Genomic DNA, 21,280 nt, shown 5'->3' on the forward strand with positions numbered 1-21,280 from the left:
CGGATCCAGAAACTGACCCTTAAAAACGGATCCAAAACTGATCCAGAAATGGATCACGAAACGGATCCTGAAACGGATCCAGAAATGGATCCCAAAACAGATCCAGAAATGTATCCAGAAACTGATCCAGAAACGGATCCAAAAATGGATCCTGAAACGGATCCAGAAACTGATCTATAAAAACGGATCCAGAAACGGATCCTTAAAAACTGATCCAGAAACTGATCCTGAAACATATCCAAAAAATGATCCAGAAATGGATCACGAAACGGATCCTGAAACTGATGCAGAAATGGATCCCAAAACAGATCCAGAAACGGATCCGGAAACTGATTCAGAAACGGATCCAAAAATGGATCCGGAAAGGATCCAGAAACTGATCTTTAAAAACGGATCCAGAAACTGATCCAGAAACGGATCCTTAAAAATTGATCCAGAAACTGATCCTGAAACAGATCCAAAAACTGATCCAGAAATGGATCACGAAACAGATCCAGAAACTGATCCAGAAACTGATCCAAAAATGGATCCTGAAACGGATCCAGAAACTGATCCTTAAAAACGGATCCAGAAACTGATCTAAAACCGGTTCCAGATACGGATCCTTACAAACGGATCCAGAAACTGATCCTGAAACAGATCCAAAAACTGATCCAGAAATGGATCACGAAACGGATCCTAAAAGAGAGCCAGAGACTGACCCTTAAAAACAGATCCAGAAACTGATCCTGAAACGGATCCAAAAACTGATCCAGAAATGGATGAAGAAACGGATCCTGAAACTGATCCAGAAATGGATCCCAAAACAGATCCAGAAATGTATCCAGAAACGGATCCGGAAACTGATCCAGAAACGGATCCAAAAATGGATCCTGAAACGGATTCAGAAACTGATCCTTAAAAACGGATCCAGAAACAGGACGGGGGTGTGCCCCAGACAGCCTAGCCCCAAGGGTCACCCCTGATAGGGGTGAAGGTGGCGGGTTCATGGACCGGTTTTGAGGTTTCAGTCACTACCTACGAAAACAAGCAAATGTTTTTGGTTTTCATGAAGCTCCGCCTGCGAACAGCGAGCAGACGTCTGCGCAGCGTGGACGATCCACTGCAGCTTGATCATTCAGAATGTCGATCCGCTTCAGTTTCTAACCTGGCTGCGTTATCACGGAAGGGCCCTGCTCCCCCTTTGTTGGGTGTGATGGAGCTAAAGGGGCGTGGCTCTGTGCTCTGCGGTGTCTGCAGGGGTTCCAGAGACTGGTCCATGAAGGACTTCCCCAGCTGGAGCTCATCAACAAGCAATACCGCCGCCTGGCCAGAGAGAACCGCACCGACTCCTCCTGCCGCCTGCGAGGGATGGCCAACAGCGCCAACCAGCGGTGGGACGACCTGCAGAGGAGGGGGGCAGTCATCGTCCGACGGCTGAAGGTGCGTCCGGCGTGCAGGTGAGGCCCCCGAAGGTGAAGCTGCTTTCTAAGCGCTGTTTTCCGAACACGCAGCACTTCATCAGCCAGAGGGAGGACTTTGAGACGGCGCGTGACGCCATCCTGGTCTGGCTGACGGAGATGGACCTGCAGCTCACCAACATCGAGCACTTCTCCGAGTGCGACATTCAAGCTAAGACCCGGCAGCTGCGGGTAAACTCCTGACCGCTTGGCTCCGCCCACCCAAGGCTTCAGGTCTGACCACAGACTCTGCTGCAGTCCTTTCAGCAGGAGATCTCTCTGACCACAGCCAGGATGGAACACATCTTCCAGCAGGGCGGGGCGCTGCTCGAGAAGAGCGAGCCGCTGGATGCTGCTGTGATTGAGGAGGAGCTGGAGGAGCTCCAGCGTTATCGTCAGGAGGTGTTTGGTCGTGTGGAGCGCTACTACAAAAAGCTGATTCACCTCCCGGTAAGGCCCCGGTAGAGAACTTGGATCGGTGCTGAGCTCCTCTGGACCGACCTTTCTCCTGGTCAGCTTGCAGACGAGGACGCCGACGCCTCCTTCTCGGACCGGGAGCTGGACGAGCCCGGAGATCTCTCCGGCGTGCCGTGGAACGAGCGTTCGGGGGACGGCTTCCTGTCCCCCCTGGCCTCATCGGGGCGTTCAGCCTCGCTGGCGGCTCAACTGCGGGCCGAGCACTCTGGCAGAGACACGCCGGCGAGCGTGGACTCCATCCCACTGGAATGGGACCACGACTACGACCTGAGCCGCGGCCTGGAGAGCGCCGGCCGGGCGCTGCGGGAGCAGCAGAGCGAGGAGGAGTTCCTGCAGCCGGCGCCGCCGGGGCTGTCGGGTGAGTTCTCAGAGACTTCCCCTCTAAGCTCCAAGTGGGGGGGCTGTGCCAACATGCCCCTCCTCAGAGAGCCTCCCACCCAGATCTCAGAGGAACCGAGATCAGAACAGATTTGTAGAACCCCCCCCCCCCCTCCCAACAGTAATGTGGAATGTCTGCAACCCCCCTACCTGTGACTATGAGCAAAGTGTTAGAGTTATGTGTTCAGATGGATATGAACGCTGATGGGGGGGGCGTAACGTAACCCTCTAACAGCTGTGTTGGTTGATCTGCGGGGGCGTGATATATGTACAGGGGCGAGGCTGCTGGATGGGGGCGTGGTATCTGTACAGGGGCGTGTTTTCTGGATGGGGGCGTGGAATCCGTACGGGGGCCTGGTTGCCGGGTGGGGGCGTGGTATCTGTACAGGGGCATGGCTTCCCGCTGACCTTGTGCCGTGTTTCTTGCAGATGTTCAGGTTGCAGAGAACCTGGAGGCCTTTGTTAGACTAACTGAGCAAACCCTGCGGTCCTGCACGGGTACGACCCAGCATGCCCGTTCTGACCCCTGTGCTACCCTGCCACTGGGGGGCAGGCTCAATTCCTACACCAACACCAACCCAGGCCTTTGGCTGGAATCTGGAAATCAGGAGGGAATTGAGCCCCCACCCCCTCTTTAACCTACCTCCTCCCCCCTCATTTGGCTAACCCGTTTGGTTCTGCTGGTTCTGAAAAATCCCTTTCTCTACTGGGTTCTGCTCCACTGGTGGTTTTCTGCTGGTCTGAAGAACTTTGTCTGATCTACAGGAGAACCCCCCCCCCTGGAGGCAGTGGACCCCACCCCAACAGAGCAGGATCCCTCCTACATAGGCTACGTGAGTCCCCCCCCCCAATGTCTTCCAACTGGTTTGACTCTGTAAAGTGGTAACCTGCCCCCCCTACAGATGCGTCTGCTGGGGGAGTGCCGCGGCCGCATCGATGCCGCTAAGAGGATGGGCTCGGAGCTGCAGGAGGAGGGGGAGGTGCTGTCGGGGCTGGTGGACCCCAGCAGCTCAGAGTCGCAGGCTTCAGGTAAACCCCCCCCCCAGGACCAACCCCCCCCCCCCCCCCCCCTTTAGGACTAACAGTTCCCCCTTTAAGGCTAACAGAACCCCCCCCCATTACTGAGACATTAGTTTAGATTTGCTTTATTGTCATTGTGCATAGTAGCAGTTCTAACAGATTTAATGCTAAAAGACCCCCCCCCTTTAAGACCAACAGACACCCCCCAGGACTAACAGTTCCCCCTTTAAGACTAACAGACCCCCCCCCAGGATTAACAGTTCCCCCTTTAAGACTAACAGACCCCCCCCCCCCCCCCCAAGGCTAACAGACCCCCCCTTTAAGGCTAACAGGCCTCTCCTTTAGACTCAGATCTCAGTGTGTCTCTGACCCCCTCCAGGAGTGATCGAGCGCTGGGAGCTCCTTCAGGCTCAGGACCTCAGCAAGGGGAGGAGCAGCCAGCAGCAGCAGCAGCTGACCTCTGACCTCTGCAGCGTGTGCAGCTGGCTGGAGGAGGCCGAAGCAGACCTGCAGCAGCAGAGGGGGCAGGGGGTCACCTCGGACATGCAGACCATCCAGCATCACATCAGGAAGCTGAAGGTGATTCTGATCCTCCACAGTCTGCTGGACCTTCAGAACCAGGAGAGCTCAGACAACCAGAACCCATCCACAGAACCTCTGCTGTGGATCCAAGCTCCTCCTCTCTCCTGAAGTTCAGCTTCAGCGTCTGTTTGAGGTCATCAGACTGAACCTCAGGTCTCAGTCCAGACTGACCAGAACCCTACAGAAACTTCAGAGGTGGATCTGCTGCTCTGAAGGATAACATTCAGCCCCACACCATCGCACTCCCACCTCCATGTCTGAAAGTCTTTGAGTCCACATGTTTACATCTATTCTAGTGTCTGATTAGTGTTGGTGGACATTCCTCTGGAGGTTCCTATGGAGGTTCCTATGGAGGTTCCTTTGTGAAGGTTCCTCTGAAGGTTCCTCTGGAGGTTCCTCTGTGGAGGTTCCTATGGAGGTTCCTTTGTGAAGGTTCCTCTGAAGGTTCCTCTGGAGGTTCCTTTGTGGAGGTTCCTCTGGATGTTCCTTTGGGGAGGTTCCTATGGAGGTTCCTTTGTGAAGGTTCCTCTGAAGGTTCCTCTGGAGGTTTCTTTGTGGAGGTTCCTCTGGGGGTTCCTCTGGGGTTTTCTCTTGACGTTCCTTTGGGGAGGTTCCTCTGGGGAGGTTCATTTGTGGAGGTTTCTCTGGATGTTCCTTTGAAGGTTCCTCTGGAGGTTCTTTTGTGGAGGTTCTGTCATGGTGGCCTGTCAGTTACTCTCCCCCTCCCCCACCTTCTCTGCCTTTGACGCGACCAGCTGTTCTCACTCACCTCATCACTGCTGCAGCCTTCTTAAGGAGTCTGTGGATCTTCAGCCGACGCCAGTTCGTTGTTCCTCCCATGGTGCTTAGTCTGACCTATCCTTGCTCCTGTTTATTGCCAAGTTTCATGTCTTTAATTATCCCTCTCGATCTGCCTCAGGAATTATCCACTCTGATACTCACCTGGTCGCAGTCCTCTGGTCACTCGTGCTTCGCTCCTGGATCTCCTCGTCAAGACGCCTCCAGCCAGCTGACGCTCCACCTTCTGGGAAGACGCCAACACTCATCTTCAGCCAAATTAAAATCTACTTCAGACTTACCTCCTGTCCGAGTCTCCTTCCGGGTTCCAGCACTTGGGTCATTCAGAATCTGCGTCATATCATGACAGAACGAACTGGCCCAACTTCTGACCCAGCTGACCCGGTGGGGCTCCGTCACGCCATCGCCCTGCAAGGAAACCTCCTGAGTAGTCAAGCGGACGCTCTAACTCAAATGTCCACAGCCCAGCAGGATCTATTTCGCCGTCTCAACAGCATCTCTCAGAAACTGTTTGAATTAACCAGTCAATCCTCTTCCCCTGCAGCCGCTGCCCAAATTCCTAGTTCCGGCAACAACCCCACTTCCTCTTCCGCCTTCGTCCCGGAAAATGTCCGTCTACAGCCGGAACCTTTTTACGGCAACGTTGAGACCTGCGGAGGGTTCCTGCTTCAATGCCAACTAATCTTCCAACAGGCCCCCAGGTATTATCAGGCCGATCACAGCCGCATATCTCTGATTGTTAATTCACTCCGCAGCAAGGCGCTTCAGTGGGCTCAGGCTTTCCTAGCCACCCATCCCATCACACACCTACCTTTCGACCGCTTCATTGGGGAATTCCGTCTAGTGTTTGACCAACCCAGAAAGCAGGAAGAAGCCACCCGGCGGTTACTGAGTCTCAAACAAGGTAACCGCCCGGTAAGTGACCATCTAATCGACTTCCGCATTCTGGCGGTTGAAGCAGGTTGGCCGGATCCCGCACTCAAAGGCATCTATTATCAATCGTTGAACGATCGCATTAAAAACCACCTATGTTCACAGCCAGAAGCGGTCACCTTTGAAGACCTTGTCGCCGCCTCCTTGAGGTCCGATGTCCGGTTACGTGAACGCCACGCCGAACAAAAGCGTAAGCCTCCGCCGCCTTCAGCTACTCTCGTTTCCCCGGTTAGGATTACCCTACCATCCAACCGTGATACTGCTGCTTGCAATCTTGACAAACCCATGCAAATTGGTCACGCCAAGCTTTCCTCTGAAGAAAGACAAAGACGTCGTGATGAGGGATTATGCTACTATTGTGGTCAGACTGGTCACATTGTCTCTCAATGTAACGTCCGGTTAAATTTTCGAACCCCCCCGTTAGTTGACAGGCCACGGGGGGAAAATCCTGAACCAGCACCTAGCTCTAAGTTCTTGTTTGTTCCTGTCAAAGTCAGTAATAAAGGCCAAGTATTTGAACTCCAAGCACTTGTAGATTCTGGTGCAGAGCACAGTTTAATAGACCAACGTCTTGTTCATGACCTCTCGCTTTCAGTCGAAGACCTTTCCACGCCTATCAACGCGGCCGGGCTGGGTGGAAAACAACTAACTCGCATTACTAAGCGTACCAGTCCTTTTCTCATTCTGACCTCCGGTAATCATCGTGAATACTGTCAGTTTTTTGTCACTCAGTGCCCTCAAACACCCATAATTCTTGGCTTCTCGTGGCTCCAGAAACACAATCCGCATATTGACTGGGTTTCACCTCGCGTCGTTAACTGGAGCACCTATTGTATGGCCAACTGCCTACACTCGGCCATGCCCATCACTAATTGTCCCGACCCTGGTCTAGGGAAGGATATCGACCTTTCTAAAGTCCCCTCCTGTTACCACGACCTTCGTTCGGTTTTTTCTAAATCCAAAGCTAGCGCTCTGCCCCCTCATCGTCCCTATGATTGCTCCATCGAGCTGTTAAATGGGGCTCCCCTTCCCAAGGGGAAGCTATACAATCTATCGGGACCCGAAAAAAGCGCCATGGAAAACTATATACAAGAAGCCCTCTCTTTGGGTCATATCCGCCCCTCTTCTTCTCCTGTCGGCGCAGGGTTTTTCTTTGTGGAGAAGAAGGATAAGTCTCTCAGGCCATGTATTGACTTCCGCGAGCTCAATCAAATCACGGTCAAAGACAAATATTCCCTACCATTACTCGAATCTGTGTTTGACTCGGTACAACAGGCTAAGATTTTCTCGAAACTCGACCTCCGTAACGCTTATCACTTGGTACGCATGCGTGACGGAGATGAGTGGAAAACGGCGTTTAACACCCCGTTGGGGCATTATGAATACCTTGTTATGCCGTTCGGTCTTACCAACGCCCCTGCGGTCTTTCAGCGACTTGTAAATGACGTCCTGAGGGATTTCCTTAATAGGTTTGTTTTTGTTTATTTGGACGATATTCTTGTTTTTTCCACCGATCAATCCCAACATGAACATCACGTCCGTCTAGTTCTTGAGAGGTTGCTCGAAAATCAGCTTTACGTCAAAGCAGAGAAATGCGAGTTTCACGTGTCCTCCATCCCTTTTCTGGGCTACATCATTGAGGCTGGCAATATCCGCCCTGATCCAGCTAAAATTGAGGCCGTCACTCAATGGGAGATACCGCAAACTCGTAAAAAACTGCAACAGTTCCTTGGGTTTGCCAATTTCTACCGCCGGTTCATACGTAATTATAGCAGTATAGCTGCCCCACTCACCCAACTCACCTCCATAAACAAAGTTTACGCCTGGAACCCGGAGGCTGATGCCGCCTTCAGAAAACTCAAGTCCCTTTTTGTGTCTGCTCCCATCCTGATTCAGCCCGATGTTACCAAACAATTCATCGTGGAGGTGGACGCCTCGGACTCCGGTGTAGGAGCTGTCTTATCACAACGCGAGGACACCGGTAAACTCAAGCCCTGTGCTTTTTTTTCACGGAAACTAAGTCCCGCCGAACAAAATTATGACGTGGGGAACCGTGAACTTTTGGCCATAAAATTGGCATTAGAAGAATGGCGTCACTGGCTGGAGGGAGCAGAAAAGCCTTTCCAAGTATTAACTGATCATAAGAACCTGGCTTATCTTCGCAGTGCCAAACGACTCAATTCCCGTCAGGCCCGGTGGTGCTTGTTTTTTGATCGATTCCATTTCACAATCACCTATCGTCCTGGCAGCCGCAACATCAAACCTGATGCCCTATCTCGCAAATACAACACCTCCGAGACTACCTCTGACTCTCCTATACTTCCTGCTTCATGTTTTATCGGCAATCTTACCTGGGAGGTCGAGAGCAAGGTACTCCAGGCCCAAGGAGAGATTCCTGATGGCATCTCCTGTCCTCCGGGCACTCTCTTTGTTCCAGACGCCCTAAGATCTGAAGTCCTCACATGGGGACACACATCCCGCATTGCCTGCCATGGAGGGGTTTACCGTACCTCCCGACTACTCAAGCGTCGTTTCTTTTGGCCCACCATGGAGCGCGATGTCAAGGAGTATATTGCGGCCTGTACCACCTGTGCCCGCTCGAAAACCTCCAACCGGCCTCCCTCTGGACATCTGCTACCCCTGTCCACGCCCAGCCGTCCCTGGTCCCACATAGCGGTGGATTTCGTCTCCGGACTACCACCGTCCCAAGGCCATACGGTAATCCTGACTATTATTGATCGTTTTTCCAAAGCCGCTCAGTTTATTCCCCTGCCTCAGCTGCCTTCAGCCTCTGAAACGGCCGACGTCCTCATAAATCATGTTTTTCGTCATCATGGAATTCCCAGCGACATAGTGTCTGATCGTGGACCTCAGTTTACGTCGCAAGTTTGGAGGGCTTTCTGTTCCGCCCTGGGAGCCACCGTGAGCCTCACATCGGGCTACCACCCCCAATCTAATGGACAGGCAGAACGGGCGAACCAAGAACTGGAAGCGGCTCTCAGGTGTCTGGCAGCCCAGAATCAAGCTGACTGGTCCAAGTACCTGGTGTGGGTGGAATATGCCCACAATTCCCATTCTTCCACCGCCACTGGCATATCTCCTTTTGAGGCATCCTTGGGTTACTCACCCCCTTTGTTTCCTTCTCGGGAATTGGATCTGGCAGTGCCCTCGGTCCAGCTCCACCTCCAACGGTGTCGGAACATCTGGCAGCAGACCAGGGCGGCTCTCCTTCGCACTAAGGAGAGCAACTGCCAGATAGCCAACCGCCACAGGGGGGTGAGTCCCAGTTACCAGCCTGGCCAAAAGGTTTGGTTATCTGCCCAAAACATTCCTCTCCAAGCCTCATCCCGTAAATTGGCCCCCAAATTCATCGGGCCCTACACCATTGACCGGGTCGTCAATCCCGCTTGTGTCAGGCTGCGTCTCCCGGCAGCCCTTAAGGTGCATCCCACGTTCCACGTTTCTCAGGTCAAGCCAGTCACTGAGAGTCCGCTTTGCCCGCCGTCCACTTCCCCGCCACCCGCCCGTACCATCGACGGCGCCCCCGCCTTTACGGTCAGCAAGATCCTGGATGTTCGGCGCCGTGGGCGGGGTGTGCAGTTTCTGGTGGATTGGGAGGGGTATGGTCCGGAAGAACGTTCTTGGATTTCCCGTTCCCTGATTCTGGACCATACCCTCATTGACGACTTCTACCGGGCCCATCCGGATCGTCGTCTTGGACCGCCAGGTGGCGGTCGTTGAGGGGGGGGTACTGTCATGGTGGCCTGTCAGTTACTCTCCCCCTCCCCCACCTTCTCTGCCTTTGACGCGACCAGCTGTTCTCACTCACCTCATCACTGCTGCAGCCTTCTTAAGGAGTCTGTGGATCTTCAGCCGACGCCAGTTCGTTGTTCCTCCCATGGTGCTTAGTCTGACCTATCCTTGCTCCTGTTTATTGCCAAGTTTCATGTCTTTAATTATCCCTCTCGATCTGCCTCAGGAATTATCCACTCTGATACTCACCTGGTCGCAGTCCTCTGGTCACTCGTGCTTCGCTCCTGGATCTCCTCGTCAAGACGCCTCCAGCCAGCTGACGCTCCACCTTCTGGGAAGACGCCAACACTCATCTTCAGCCAAATTAAAATCTACTTCAGACTTACCTCCTGTCCGAGTCTCCTTCCGGGTTCCAGCACTTGGGTCATTCAGAATCTGCGTCATATCATGACAGATTCCTCTGGGGGTTCCTCTAGAGGTTCTTCTGGAGCTTCCTATGGACGTTCCTTTGGGGAGGTTCCTCTGGAGGTTTCTTTGTGGAAGTTCCTCTGGGGGTTCCTCTGGGGTTTCCTCTGGACGTTCCTTTGGGGAGGTTCCTCTGGTGGTTCATTTGTGGAAGTTTCTCTGGAGGTTCCTCTGTGGGTTCCTCTGAAGGTTCTTCTGGAGGTTCCTATGGAGGTTCCTTTGTGGATGTTCCTTTGGGGTCCCTGTGGATGTTCCTATGTAGGTTCTTTAATGGAGGTTCCTCTAGGTGTACCTATGGAGGTTCCTATGGAGGTTCCTTTGTGGAGGTTCCTCTGGAGTTTCCTTTGTGGAAGTTCTCCTGTGGGCTCCTCCAAAGGTTCCTCTGGGGTTTCCTCTGGAGGTTCCTATGGAGGTTCCTTTGTGGAGGATCCTCTGGAGGTTCCTCTGGAAGTTCGTTTGTGGATTTTCCTCCAGAGCAGGAGTGGCCAACCCTGGTCCTCAAGAGCCTCAACCCTGCCTGTTTTCCAGCTCTCCCCCACCAGCTTGCTGTTGATTTGCTGACTCAAGTGATTTCCCATCCTGATTGACTGAACACACCTGGTTTAGGTTATGAGCATCAAGCAGTCCAGGGAGAGCTGGAAAACAGGCGGGGCTGAGGCTCTTCAGGACCAGGGTTGGCCACCCCTGCTCTGGAGGTTCCTTTGTGGAGGTTCCTCTGGAGGTTCATATTGAGGTTCTTTTGTGGAGGTTCTTTTGTGGAGGTTCCTGTGGAGGTTCCTCTGGGGGTTCCTTTGGAGGTTCTTCTGGATGTTCCTCTGGAAGTTCGTTTGTGGAGGTTCCTCTAGAGTTTCCTATGGAGGTTTCTTTGTGGAGGTTCTTTTGTGGGGGTTCCTCTGGAGGTCCTGTCGGTTCCTGCTGTGGTTCTAACCCTTCCTCTGTGTGTAGGAGCTGCAGAAGGCTTACGACAAGCGGAAGCCCATCGTTCTCTCCATTAACCTGTGCAGCCCCGACTTCCTGCAGCCGGACCTGCAGGACTCCCAGCAGCTGCAGGTCCGGCTGAAAGACCTGAACAAGCATTGGGACCAGCTGGGAGTGTCCCTGGATGAGTGGAGGTCCTCCCTGCAGGAGGCGCTGCTGCAGTGTCAGGTGAGACACCGCTTTCTCCGGGAGCTGCAGCTCTGAAACACGCTGAGGCGGCTCCTGCCTCCTCAGGACTTCCATGAGATGAGTCACGGCCTCCTGCTGTGGTTGGAGAACATCGACCGCCGGAGGAACCAGGCGCTTCCCATCGACGCCGACGAGGACGCCGACGGTCTGCAGCAGCGCCACGATGCCCTGACGGTAACGCCGCTCTGAAGGAGGTCAGTCATCTCAGAGGAACCGAGGACTCACGTGTGAACATCTCTGTAGCAAATCCGGCAGGAGCTCCTGGACTCGCAGCTGAAGGTGTCCTCGCTGCAGGACGTGTCCCTGCAGCTGCTGCTGCACTCTCAGGGCAGCGGCTGCTCGGAGGCCAAGGAGAAGGTCCATGTGATCGGGAACCGCCTCAAAGTGCTTCTGAAAGAGGTGACCCACGACCTCCGGGAGCTGGCCAAGACCCTGGACATGTCCAGCAGCCAGCAGGTAGAGCTCCGCCCACACATTTAAAACAGAACCAGAATCCAGAAGATGTATGGAATCGTGAGCAGGTCTCCCGTGTTCCAAATCCATCTGTCAGGATGCTGTTCTGCTGTCTCCATCACCATGGTAACAGGAGAGGAAGCTGTGTTCAGTGTCAAATCCACCATGTTTGTGAGGTCAAAGGTCACCGGCGGTCTTCAGTGACTTCCACTGTTACCATAGTGACGTGTGAGGCTGTGAAAAAATGAGCTGAAACGTTGTGTTCCTCCTGAAAACGCTTCTCCGTCTGTCAGGATTTGTCTTCCTGGTCGTCTGCAGACGATTTGGACACCTCGAGCTCCCTCAGCCCCGCCTCTGGAAGGAGCACGCCAAGCCGCCAACGATCGGTAACCTTACACGCCGTGTGATTTCTGTAAGGAGCAACGAGCTGCTCCTCAGACCTCCCTGCTCCTCAGACCATCTCACGCCCCACCCCCACTGCCCCCTGGCTAGTAACCAGCATCTCCGCTGCAGGCCCCGCCCATGTGGTTGTCTGGTTTTCATTGATCCGTCTTGATATTTGGACTGAAACACTTTCTCTCTGTCACCCCCTCCCCCCCGTTCATTGCAAACAGCAGCGGGGCGACAGTAGCGCGCCACAGCCTGGAGCGTGTATGAGCGGCCCCCCCCTCAGGTACCGTTCTGTTGCTTTGTAGCATCCTCAGAAGATAATGGCAGTCAGCCCATGGCAGGGGGTGGGGTGGGGGTTCCTGATGGTGGACTCCATCATCTTCTGTCTGTGTAGATGCTGAGTGTGGGGGGGGGGGGTGACCCTCTCCCCTCTAATAACGCAACAATTCCCTCTGGCGGCGTCTTGACTGCTTTGGTCGCTAACCAGGGGGCGTTCCCTAAATCCCCCGGGGTGTTCCCTAACACCGGGGGGGGGGGGCTTTCCGTAACCCCCCTAGGGCGTTCCCTAACACGTGTTCTCTGTGCGCCTAACACGGACCCTCGCTGCTGCGCCCTCATTCTGCCATTTCTGCAATGAACGAGCTCGGCGCTTCCTCCTGATTGGCTGCTGGTCTTCTCTGCTGCATCCTCATCCGGCCGCCATCGCCGACTCACATTTCTCTGAATGTGGTCAATCCATCAGGTCATGGGGGGGGGGGAATTGGACAATGTTCAATTCAAAAAACGCTTGAAGATGAAATGTCATTTGATTTCAGACTCAGCTTCATCTCCATGACAACCATAACATCTTTGTTGGGGGCTGATGACCATTCGTTTGTGTTTTATCTTCTCCATGTTACTTAGCAACCAACATCTCCCATCGCCAAGGAAAACGAAACCTTTATCGACACAATGTGCTGAAAAATTCCACTTTTTTATTTTTAGATTAATATTTCATTATTAATTTAAAAAAAGGTATAATGACAAATTCTGCTAAAATTTTTGGTTGAGTCTGTAGCTGAACACAGACACACACAGACACACACAGACACACACAGACACACACAGACACACACAGACACACACAGACACACACAGACACACACAGACACACAGACATACACAGACACACACAGACACACACACATACACAGACACACACAGACACACACACACATACACAGACATACACAGACACACACAGACACACACAGACACACACAGACACACACACACCCACACACACATACACAGACACACACAGACACACAGACACACACAGACATACACAGACACACACAGACACACACAGACACACACAGACATACACAGACACACACAGACACACACACACATACACAGACATACACAGACACACACAGACACACACAGACACACACAGACACACACACACCCACACACACATACACAGACACACACAGACACACACAGACACACACAGACATACACAGACACACACACACAGAGACACACAGACACACACAGACATACACAGACACACACAGACATACACAGACACACACAGACATACACAGACATACACAGACACACACAGACACACACAGACATACACAGACACACACAGACACACACACACATACACAGACATACACAGACACACACAGACACACACAGACACACACACACCCACACACACATACACAGACACACACAGACACACACAGACACACACAGACATACACAGACACACACAGACACACACAGACACACACAGACATACACAGACACACACAGACACACACACACATACACAGACATACACAGACACACACAGACACACACAGACACACACAGACACACACACACCCACACACACATACACAGACACACACAGACTTACACAGACACACACAGACACACACAGACACACACAGACATACACAGACACACACAGACACACACAGACATACACAGACACACACAGACATACACAGACATGTGGTTGGTTAAACTGACTGTATCTGAAAATTGGACTGACAATGGTTGCCATAGAAACGTTGCCATAGACCACTTGGAACGATAAGTGCTTACTAACCTCGTCTGGCTCCAACACAGCGGAGTCCAAATGGCAAAAAAATGGCGACTGAATTGACCTCAGTTGGTTGGAGCCGGACGTAAACGGTTTTCTCTGGGATGGGGGGCATCAGACTCCCTCAGTTCAGTTCTCTGATACAGTCAGAGGTTGTCACAGCAACGATGGATTCCAGTTTGTCTTTTGAGGCTGCATGCTCCTCTTGCAATCATGTGACCAGAGAAAGCCCCGCCTCCCTCTCTTTCCAATGCTTTGGCTTCAAGCAAGCTTGACCTCTGGGAGTCTGTGATCAGCTGCAGCATGTCTTTTTTATCTGTGTGTTTGTTTGTTTGTTTGTATGTGTGTTTGTTTGTGTGTTTGCGTGTGTGTGTGTGTGTGTGTTTGTCTGTGTGTGTGTGTTTGTTTGTGTGTTTGCATGTGTGTGTTTGTCTGTGTGTGTGTGTTTGTTTGTGTGTGTGTTTGTTTGTGTGTTTGCGTGTGTGTGTGTGTTTGTCTGTGTGTGTGTGTTTGTTTGTTTGTGTGTGTGTTTGTATGTTTGTGTGTGTGTTTGTTTGTTTGTCAAAGTTGAAATCTCACTGATGTTAACGTTTTATTATTTATGATCCACATGAAAATGTTGATGGTTTATTAAAAAATACATTTTGTTGGCTAACACATTTAGACGCAATGCATTGTGGTCTATATTCGCTGATCTAGTGAGCATGGATGCACACTGTTTTTTTGCTGAGACTTCTGGGAAATTTCTTGGCGGCTGGACTTTGGAATCGTAGATTCAGACAGAACTAGAAAAAGGACAAACGCACTAAATAGTGAAGGAATTCGGGCGGAGCCACGGAAACAGGACAACCGAGGTTTTTGTAGAACTCTTCAAAATAAAAGAAGCTGGGGGGGTATTCCAGGAAGCATGTTTAAACTCCCCTGACTTTAACCCTGAACTCTCCACTTGGTAACCCTGGGTTAATGCACGTGCACAGCAGGTACATAAAGACATTCTCAACGGATCGCCGATTTCTGGAGTCACCATGGAAACGTGTGGAGAAAAAAAGAGAGCGCTATACCTCAGTGAGACGGAGTCTGAGATTTAAATGATGGCGAATGAAGATTATACATCCATCAAAAAAGTAATACGGCTGCATCATCAAAAGAAAGAGTTTCTGCTTTCCATTTCCATTTTCCTTGTGACGCATATATATATATAACTTATCAACTTAAATTAATAACAAGTAATTGAGTTAAATTTATTCAACCTAATTTCTTACGTCTATAAAACTCAATAATTGTTTATACAACTCAAATTTACATATTTATCTAACTAAATGTCATATTACTCCAATTCAACGTATCTTTTTTCCATCTTAATTATTTATATTTCTTGAACTCTCATGTGTCTAAGTTTGAGCTGGCAGATATTCTCATTTGTATAAAAATAAAAAGAACGAAACAATATGCACAACGTGCAAAAAGTCATTCAGAAATTTCCATCATTGTCACTGTAACATGATGTGGTGGGGTTCTATTTAAACTCATCATCCTCTCCCTCCCTCTCACTCATGGTGCAGACGTAAGTATAGTAGGACGAAATAACTTGACAAAACAGCTAAACAACTAAACACATTTGGTCAAAAACCCACACTTAAACCCAAATCTGTCCAGACAGGCAAAGGGAATGGTATCCCACAATCCCTTGCGGTGCCGATCTAACAGCAGCACCAAAGTTACACCTACTTAATTGAATTAATTTGAATGAAAGTAAAGCGTGGGAGCTAGCATAATCTGCTTCTGGAATACCCCCCAGACCTCAACCACGTCTAACGTTGAAGCAGTGAGGCTAAAAACTCTGGATGGTAGCTCCTCCCACACGCTCCTGCTGCGTGCAGTAGCTCCTCCCACACGCAGCAGGAGCGACATCTTCATGAACTCACTGAGGATGAGCGTTTGGCAGTAAATTTGCCGCTTGGATGGCGTTTGGTGTGGACCCCCCCTGGTGTGTGGTGGGAGTACAACAGCTGATGAGACAACAGTTGAGTCCTGTATCCACATGTGGCCCCCCAGGACCCCCTCCCCCAGAATCCAGCTCTATTTCTGTTAAAACATGACTTTACTAAAGCTGAGTATGGAGCGGGGGAGGGCTGTTTTTATTAGTAATGAAGAAAAGGGAGCAGGTTACTGTAAATTAATGTAATCTGATTACTTTGTTGTCTGAGGAGTAAACGTGTGGGGGGGGGGGGGGGGGGGGTCTGTGAAACCACTGATTAGTCTGTGTTCGGCGTGCACGTGTGTTCCAGCAGGTTTCGCAGCGCCGCTGGATCCGGTTCCTCCCCTTCTGATGACGGACAGCTGCCCCCCCGGGCGTCGCGGCTGCGGCGCGTCCTGTGGGTGGCGCTGCCTCTCCAGCTGCTCCTGCTGCTCCTGCTGCTCCTGGCCTTCCTGCTGCCGCTGTCGGAGGACTACTGCGCCCAGTCCAACACGCTGGCCCACTCCATGTACCCCATGCTCAGCTACACCAACGGGCCCCCGCCTGTGTAGGTGGGCACTGAGCACGCTCAGTGAGGACAGACGCATTCCTGCTACTCCTGACGCTATCAGTAATCGAGTATTTTTGAGTAATACAAGAACTTTTCAGAAAATCACATTTTTCTATTTGCTCTCTGGCATGACGTGACCCCCCCCCCCCCCTCCAACCTGTTTGTTTCATTTCTATTGATTCTAATATCTGCTTTTATTTTGAAAAATGTCCTTATGGTGGATGATGCTGGTAGTTTGTTTTGGATGATTGACAGGAACCTATGAGATGATGTAACGTCCATGTTAATGACAAATGAACAACAAATGCCAAATGCTGTGGTCCTGACTCTTTTGTTCAGGATCAGCAGAACCCAAACAGAACCCTCAGAACACCCACACAGAACCTGAACAGAACCCAAAACCATAACACAGATCGCAGCTTTGACTGCATGGATTTACCTGCATCCAGGGCTAAATGTTGTTCTTAGCAGGTATTAGCCTAATCCTAAGACTCCTTCCGGCTCCGTTTGGCCAAGAAAAAAAACACAGATTAAAAAATATGATTAACCCTTGTTCTATCCTAGGCACTTTAACATTGGGAGTGGGGTCATCTAGACCCACCAGACAGAGCTCTGAACCTTTTTTCTTCAATGATTTGTGATCTTCACTGGTGTCCATGGATTACATGAAATCTTTCCACCTTTATCCACCTTTGTCATGGTAGGGGGAACACCTCAATGTAAGGGGGGGGGTCATCTAAGATAGAACAAAGGTTAAACAAGAACTTGATAATAATGATTACAATAATAAAATGCGGTTTAGGAGATCGTCTCACTCTGTCTTCAGCTTGTTTACAACGCAACTCGCTGTTTCTTCTTCTACAGTTGTTTCCGGTGTTTTATTCAGTCCTGCGCGTCACAATAATTTATTCTGACCCAAAGTGAGACGTTTGTTCCATTCGGATCAAGTTTTTTCTGGATCCATGTACACAGTTCTATTCTGATCCAACCTTTGATCCGATCAAAGATATTTTGGACTTGGAACCGCGGCTTATGACAGCTCCATCAGTCTCCATAGCAACCGCAGGATTTCCTCTTCAGTGGTAGGTCTTCCCCCAGCGAGAGGCCACGCCCACACCCCCAGATGAAGTGTCTGGTTCTGCTTCCTGAAGAGGGCGCCGCAGGACATCAGAAGGTTTCAGTTTTGTTTAAATCCTTTCAGCAGAATATTGGACTCCAGAACCAAAATGTTCCAGTCACATTTCTGCAGCTCTATGACCTAGAGCCTGCGGTTGTCATGGCAACAGCAGTTAGTGGCAGAGCTGCGTCTCAGAACTCATGTTTTAAAGTCTTGGTGACTGTCAGCATAGTTTGTGTTAGTAAATGAAAATTTAAGCATTAAAGTCTACGAGAGGGGGCTGCACGGTGGCGCAGTGGTTAGCGCTCTTGCCTCACAGCAATAAGGCCTCAGGTTCAAGTCCCGGCTGGGGGACATGAAAAACACAACATCAGTGGGGGGCCTTTCTGTGTTGAGTTTGCATGTTCTCCCCGTGCATGCGTGGGCTTTCTCCGGGGTCTCCGGCTTCCTCCCACCGTCCAAAAAACATGCTGCATAGGTTGATTGGCAACTCTAAATTGTCCATACGTGTGAGAGTGACTGGATGTGTGATTGAAGATATTCTACCCTGCGACAGACTGGCGACCAGTCCAGGGTGTCCCTTGCCTTCACCCAAGTGGCCGGGATAGGCTCCGGTGACCCCGAAAGGGAATAAACGGTTAAGAAGATGAATGAAAGTCTAGGAGAAAACTGAACAAAATGTTATAACTGATCATAAGGGAAACAAAAAAAGAAAATCACATTTAGACTCAAATGATTTTATTTCATTTTTACTGATTTGCACTCAGTAGTTTTACATTTTATAGAAAATAGTCGACATTTCCAAAAAAACCTTCAACTACAAGGAGAAAAAGGTGAGCTGCAACAGACGTGAACAAGCAGCAGCAAACGCAGCACAGAGGTCAAAGGTTACCGACCGTTTTATCCATGCAACGCTTTCTCAGCCCTAAAATGCTCCGACTGTTCAGATTTCACAAACAGCGTGCACGTGGACCGAGCGTGCACGTGGACCGAGCGTGCATACGTCAGACCTTCTGTCAACACAACCACAAATGTGTGCTGCGTTTGAGTAGCGGCACAACGCTGGGAAATTTCCCTCTTCACTGAAAAATTTCTTCACAAAAATCAATTTCCCAGTTTTTCACAGGCTCCTGAATGCAGCACGCAGGTGTGGGTTTGTGCAAATGTGTGTGTATCTTCAGGTGTGTGTGTCTCTGCAGATGTGTGTGTACAGATGTGTGTGTGCAGATGTGTGTGTGCGTGTGCAGATGTGTGTGTCTCTCCACAGATGTGTGTGTACAGATGTGTGTGTGCAGATGTGTGTGTGCGTGTGCAGATGTGTGTGTGTGTCTCTCCACAGATGTGTGTGTGTGCAGATGTGTGTGTCTCTCCACAGATGTGTGTGTGCAGATGTGTGCAGATGTGTGTGTGTGTGCAGATGTGTGTGTGTGTGTGTGCAAATGTGTGTGTGTGTGCAGATCTGTGTGTGCAGATGTGTGTGTTTCTCCACAGATGTGTGTGTACAGATGTGCGTGTGCAGATGTGTGTGCGCGTCTGCAGATGTGTGTGTGTGTGTGTGCAGATGTGTGTGTGCATGCAGTCAGCTGCAGGTTGAAAGAGCTTTTCTGCAGCCGGACTGAAGCAGCAGAAGCTGAAGCGTGTCTCCACTAAAGGATCAGGCTGCTCTTCTTCATTCTGGCCAGAGCTCTGTGCACCGGCGTCTTCATCAGCGTGGCACAGCAGCTCCTCCACTCTGGAGACTTCAGCAGCTGCTTGTCTGCAGAGAAGCAGAGGGGTTTGAGAAGCAGACCACCTTCAGCTGCGGCGCTGCAGACGCCGTCCCACCTTCACAGTCCAGGACGACCCGGCCGGGCAGACGGCTGCCGTGGTCGGAGTACTCCAGCGTGCAGAGAACCGCCGCCTTCTCCGTCTGCGCGGTGAACAGCAGCACCAGGATGGAGCACGGCAGGTTGCTCTCCATCACCTCCACCGACGCATGCTGCTCCTGGAAGGACAGAGCGTCAGGCTGACGGTGCAGACGCCGGCCGCCTGCCGCTGAGCTGCCGCCTGCCGCTGCCGCCTCCCACCTTGACCAGCTGCAGCTGCCGCCTGCGGCCCACGAAGGCATTCAGGTGCTGACTGAGCGTGCTCAGAAACGCCCCAGGGTCCGTCTGCAGGCGGCTCTGCTCCGCCAGGCTCTGCAGGGGAACGAAGGGGGGGATGTTGTGGCGGCCGATCCGGACTCGAGGCTTCAGCTCCAGCTCCAGGTTGAAGGTTTCCAGGAAGACGCCCTCGTACGTCGTCTGCAGAGACACGCACACCGCTCTGCCCTGGCGAGTCTGCACGGCGTCCAATCCGCCTGCGACAGCACACGTCAGCCCTGCACCGCCGGACAAGCGAGGGGGGGTTGGGGGTGGGTACCTATGAGATGATGGCCATGGAGGAGATCCTTCAGATCCAACTGTCTGCACATCATCTGCAGCAGCGGGGGGTCCTCCGAGGGGCGGGGGTCTGCAGACGACCTGAGCTCCTGCAGATGCTGACGGAAACATGGATCCTGTTGGATGATTGTTGGATGTTCCACAGCAAACCTCCAACAGGATCCTGTTGGAGGTTTGCTGCTGGAACCCGGCAGAACTGCTGCACGGCCGCTCTCAGAACGGAGGACCGGGAAACCGGGGACCGGAGCCCACCTTGAGCGCGCGGATCTCCGCCTTCAGCTGCTCCCTGAGGCCGCGCAGCTCCTCCGCCTCCGCCCGCAGCTCCTTCACGCGGCTCCGCTGCGTCTCCGGGCCTCCGGGGCTCCGGGCCCGAACCTCCAGCTGACTCAGGTGGGTCAGAACTCCTGTGGAGCAGAAAAAGGTCCGTGAAAACCAGAACTGAGCATCTCCCAGCAGCCCCCGCGGTCAGGGAGTCGGCCACGCACCGTTCGTGGACACGTTCTCCATGGCGTGACCGCAGAGTTGGTGTGGAATCCCCTCGCGGATCTGGAAGGCGTCAGCCGCGGGTCGGTTTGGATTTGGCGCCTAAAGGGGCGGGGCCAAGATGGAGGCGGTGTTCTACCGGAGTCCGGTTTTCTGCCGGCACGATCCTGGTTTACGGCGGGTCAGCGGGATCTCCGCTGCAGTCCTAGAGGATCCCCGGAACCAAACCCAAACATTCCCACCGAATTTCAAAGAACTTCCGGTAAGCGGCTCCGCCAGTCGCCAGTGAAGGCTTCCGGTGCGTCACGCGCAGGCGCAGTGGGCGTCCTCCGCCTCCATCCCAGTTCCACACGTTTTTTGTTTGTTTTGTTTTTAATTGAAGCTTGAAGTTTTTTTTTTTTTTTTTATTGATGCAGAGCAAAAGTGACATACAGCAAAAGAACAAGGAACAATAAACTGTACATCAAATGTTCAAAATAAACGCCAGGGGATATACAAGCAAAAAAATAAACTTACATTAAATTATACAGCTGAGCAAGGTGATACGTTTTAATAACTTTTTTGTTTTGTACTGGGGGAAATGGAATGTAAGTAACATCTAACTTGGGCTAGAAAATCAAGAAAATTAGGAGCTTTATTGCTGAATTTAGATTTGTGAATATAATAGAAGCAAGTATTTAACAAACAATCACGGCATGTCTGTCAATGACGTCATTATCAATGATGAGATAAAGGTTGACAAAAACAAATGTGAAAACAAATATAAC

The 21,280-nt window shown here is 51.5% G+C and overlaps 3 protein-coding genes and 1 long non-coding RNA gene across 22 annotated transcripts in view; 2 read left to right on the top strand and 2 right to left on the bottom strand.

Moving 5' to 3' along the window:
• LOC101164701 (nesprin-1-like) overlaps positions 1–16,805 on the top strand; it is a 108,198-nt gene extending 91,393 nt beyond the window's left edge. For 11 of the 17 annotated variants that reach the window (XM_023951580.1, XM_023951581.1, XM_023951575.1 and 8 more), the window contains 14 exons: positions 1,240–1,422; positions 1,494–1,631; positions 1,698–1,889; positions 1,956–2,274; positions 2,724–2,792; positions 3,060–3,127; positions 3,197–3,323; positions 3,694–3,893; positions 10,791–10,991; positions 11,058–11,186; positions 11,256–11,468; positions 11,759–11,851; positions 12,080–12,138; positions 16,254–16,805. In XM_023951580.1, the coding sequence (XP_023807348.1) occupies positions 1,240–1,422; positions 1,494–1,631; positions 1,698–1,889; positions 1,956–2,274; positions 2,724–2,792; positions 3,060–3,127; positions 3,197–3,323; positions 3,694–3,893; positions 10,791–10,991; positions 11,058–11,186; positions 11,256–11,468; positions 11,759–11,851; positions 12,080–12,138; positions 16,254–16,494 (2,232 nt within the window). In that variant the 3' untranslated portion in view covers positions 16,495–16,805. The remainder of the gene's footprint in view (positions 1–1,239; positions 1,423–1,493; positions 1,632–1,697; positions 1,890–1,955; positions 2,275–2,723; positions 2,793–3,059; positions 3,128–3,196; positions 3,324–3,693; positions 3,894–10,790; positions 10,992–11,057; positions 11,187–11,255; positions 11,469–11,758; positions 11,852–12,079; positions 12,139–16,253) is intronic. The other 6 variants (XM_023951576.1, XM_023951578.1, XM_023951579.1 and 3 more) reach the window with 6 other exon arrangements.
• On the top strand, positions 4,565–9,416 carry LOC111946829. Of its 2 annotated transcripts, XM_023951593.1 has the most exons (4): positions 4,565–4,737; positions 4,816–5,609; positions 5,733–5,817; positions 8,065–9,416. In XM_023951593.1, the coding sequence occupies exons 1-4, from the start codon at positions 4,593–4,595 to the stop codon at positions 9,366–9,368; spliced, it is 2,328 nt and encodes a 775-aa protein (XP_023807361.1). In that variant the 5' UTR covers positions 4,565–4,592; the 3' UTR covers positions 9,369–9,416. The 2 variants fall into 2 exon arrangements, with proteins under 2 accessions (XP_023807361.1, XP_023807360.1); XM_023951592.1 differs by having other exon boundaries at positions 4,816–5,817.
• On the bottom strand, positions 9,457–9,798 carry LOC111946830. Its single transcript, XR_002872618.1, has 2 exons — positions 9,630–9,798; positions 9,457–9,554 (listed from the first exon to the last, which is right to left on the bottom strand). It is a non-coding gene; the product is annotated as an uncharacterized LOC111946830 (long non-coding RNA).
• A 1,526-nt stretch (positions 16,806–18,331) lies between the features above and the next one.
• cenpo (centromere protein O) lies at positions 18,332–20,873 on the bottom strand. Of its 2 annotated transcripts, none has more exons than XM_023951955.1 (6): positions 20,516–20,873; positions 20,283–20,434; positions 20,011–20,146; positions 19,677–19,948; positions 19,435–19,594; positions 18,332–19,366 (listed from the first exon to the last, which is right to left on the bottom strand). In XM_023951955.1, exons 1-6 carry the CDS (start codon positions 20,535–20,537, stop codon positions 19,257–19,259), a joined length of 852 nt encoding a protein of 283 aa, XP_023807723.1. In that variant the 5' UTR covers positions 20,538–20,873; the 3' UTR covers positions 18,332–19,256. The 2 variants fall into 2 exon arrangements, with proteins under 2 accessions (XP_023807723.1, XP_023807724.1); XM_023951956.1 differs by having other exon boundaries at positions 20,011–20,128; positions 20,516–20,861.
• Between the last annotated feature and the right edge of the window lie 407 nt (positions 20,874–21,280).

This window comes from Oryzias latipes, chromosome 22 (assembly GCF_002234675.1).
Source record: "Oryzias latipes chromosome 22, ASM223467v1".
Lineage (NCBI taxonomy): Eukaryota > Metazoa > Chordata > Actinopteri > Beloniformes > Adrianichthyidae > Oryzias > Oryzias latipes.

Coding starts and splice junctions, on each gene's coding strand:
- LOC111946829 (XM_023951592.1), top strand. CDS start 4,593: ATGGTGGCCTGTCAGTTACTCTCCCCCTCCCCCACCTTCTCTGCCTTT. Junction 4,738..4,815: donor AGTTCGTTGTTCCTCCCATG/GTGCTTAGTCTG, acceptor GATCTGCCTCAG/GAATTATCCACTCTGATACT. Junction 5,818..8,064: donor ACGCCACGCCGAACAAAAGC/GTAAGCCTCCGC, acceptor TCTTTGTTCCAG/ACGCCCTAAGATCTGAAGTC.
- cenpo (XM_023951955.1), bottom strand. CDS start 20,537: ATGGAGAACGTGTCCACGAACG. Junction 20,435..20,515: donor GGAGAACGTGTCCACGAACG/GTGCGTGGCCGA, acceptor TCTGCTCCACAG/GAGTTCTGACCCACCTGAGT. Junction 19,595..19,676: donor GGCAGCTGCAGCTGGTCAAG/GTGGGAGGCGGC, acceptor CTGTCCTTCCAG/GAGCAGCATGCGTCGGTGGA.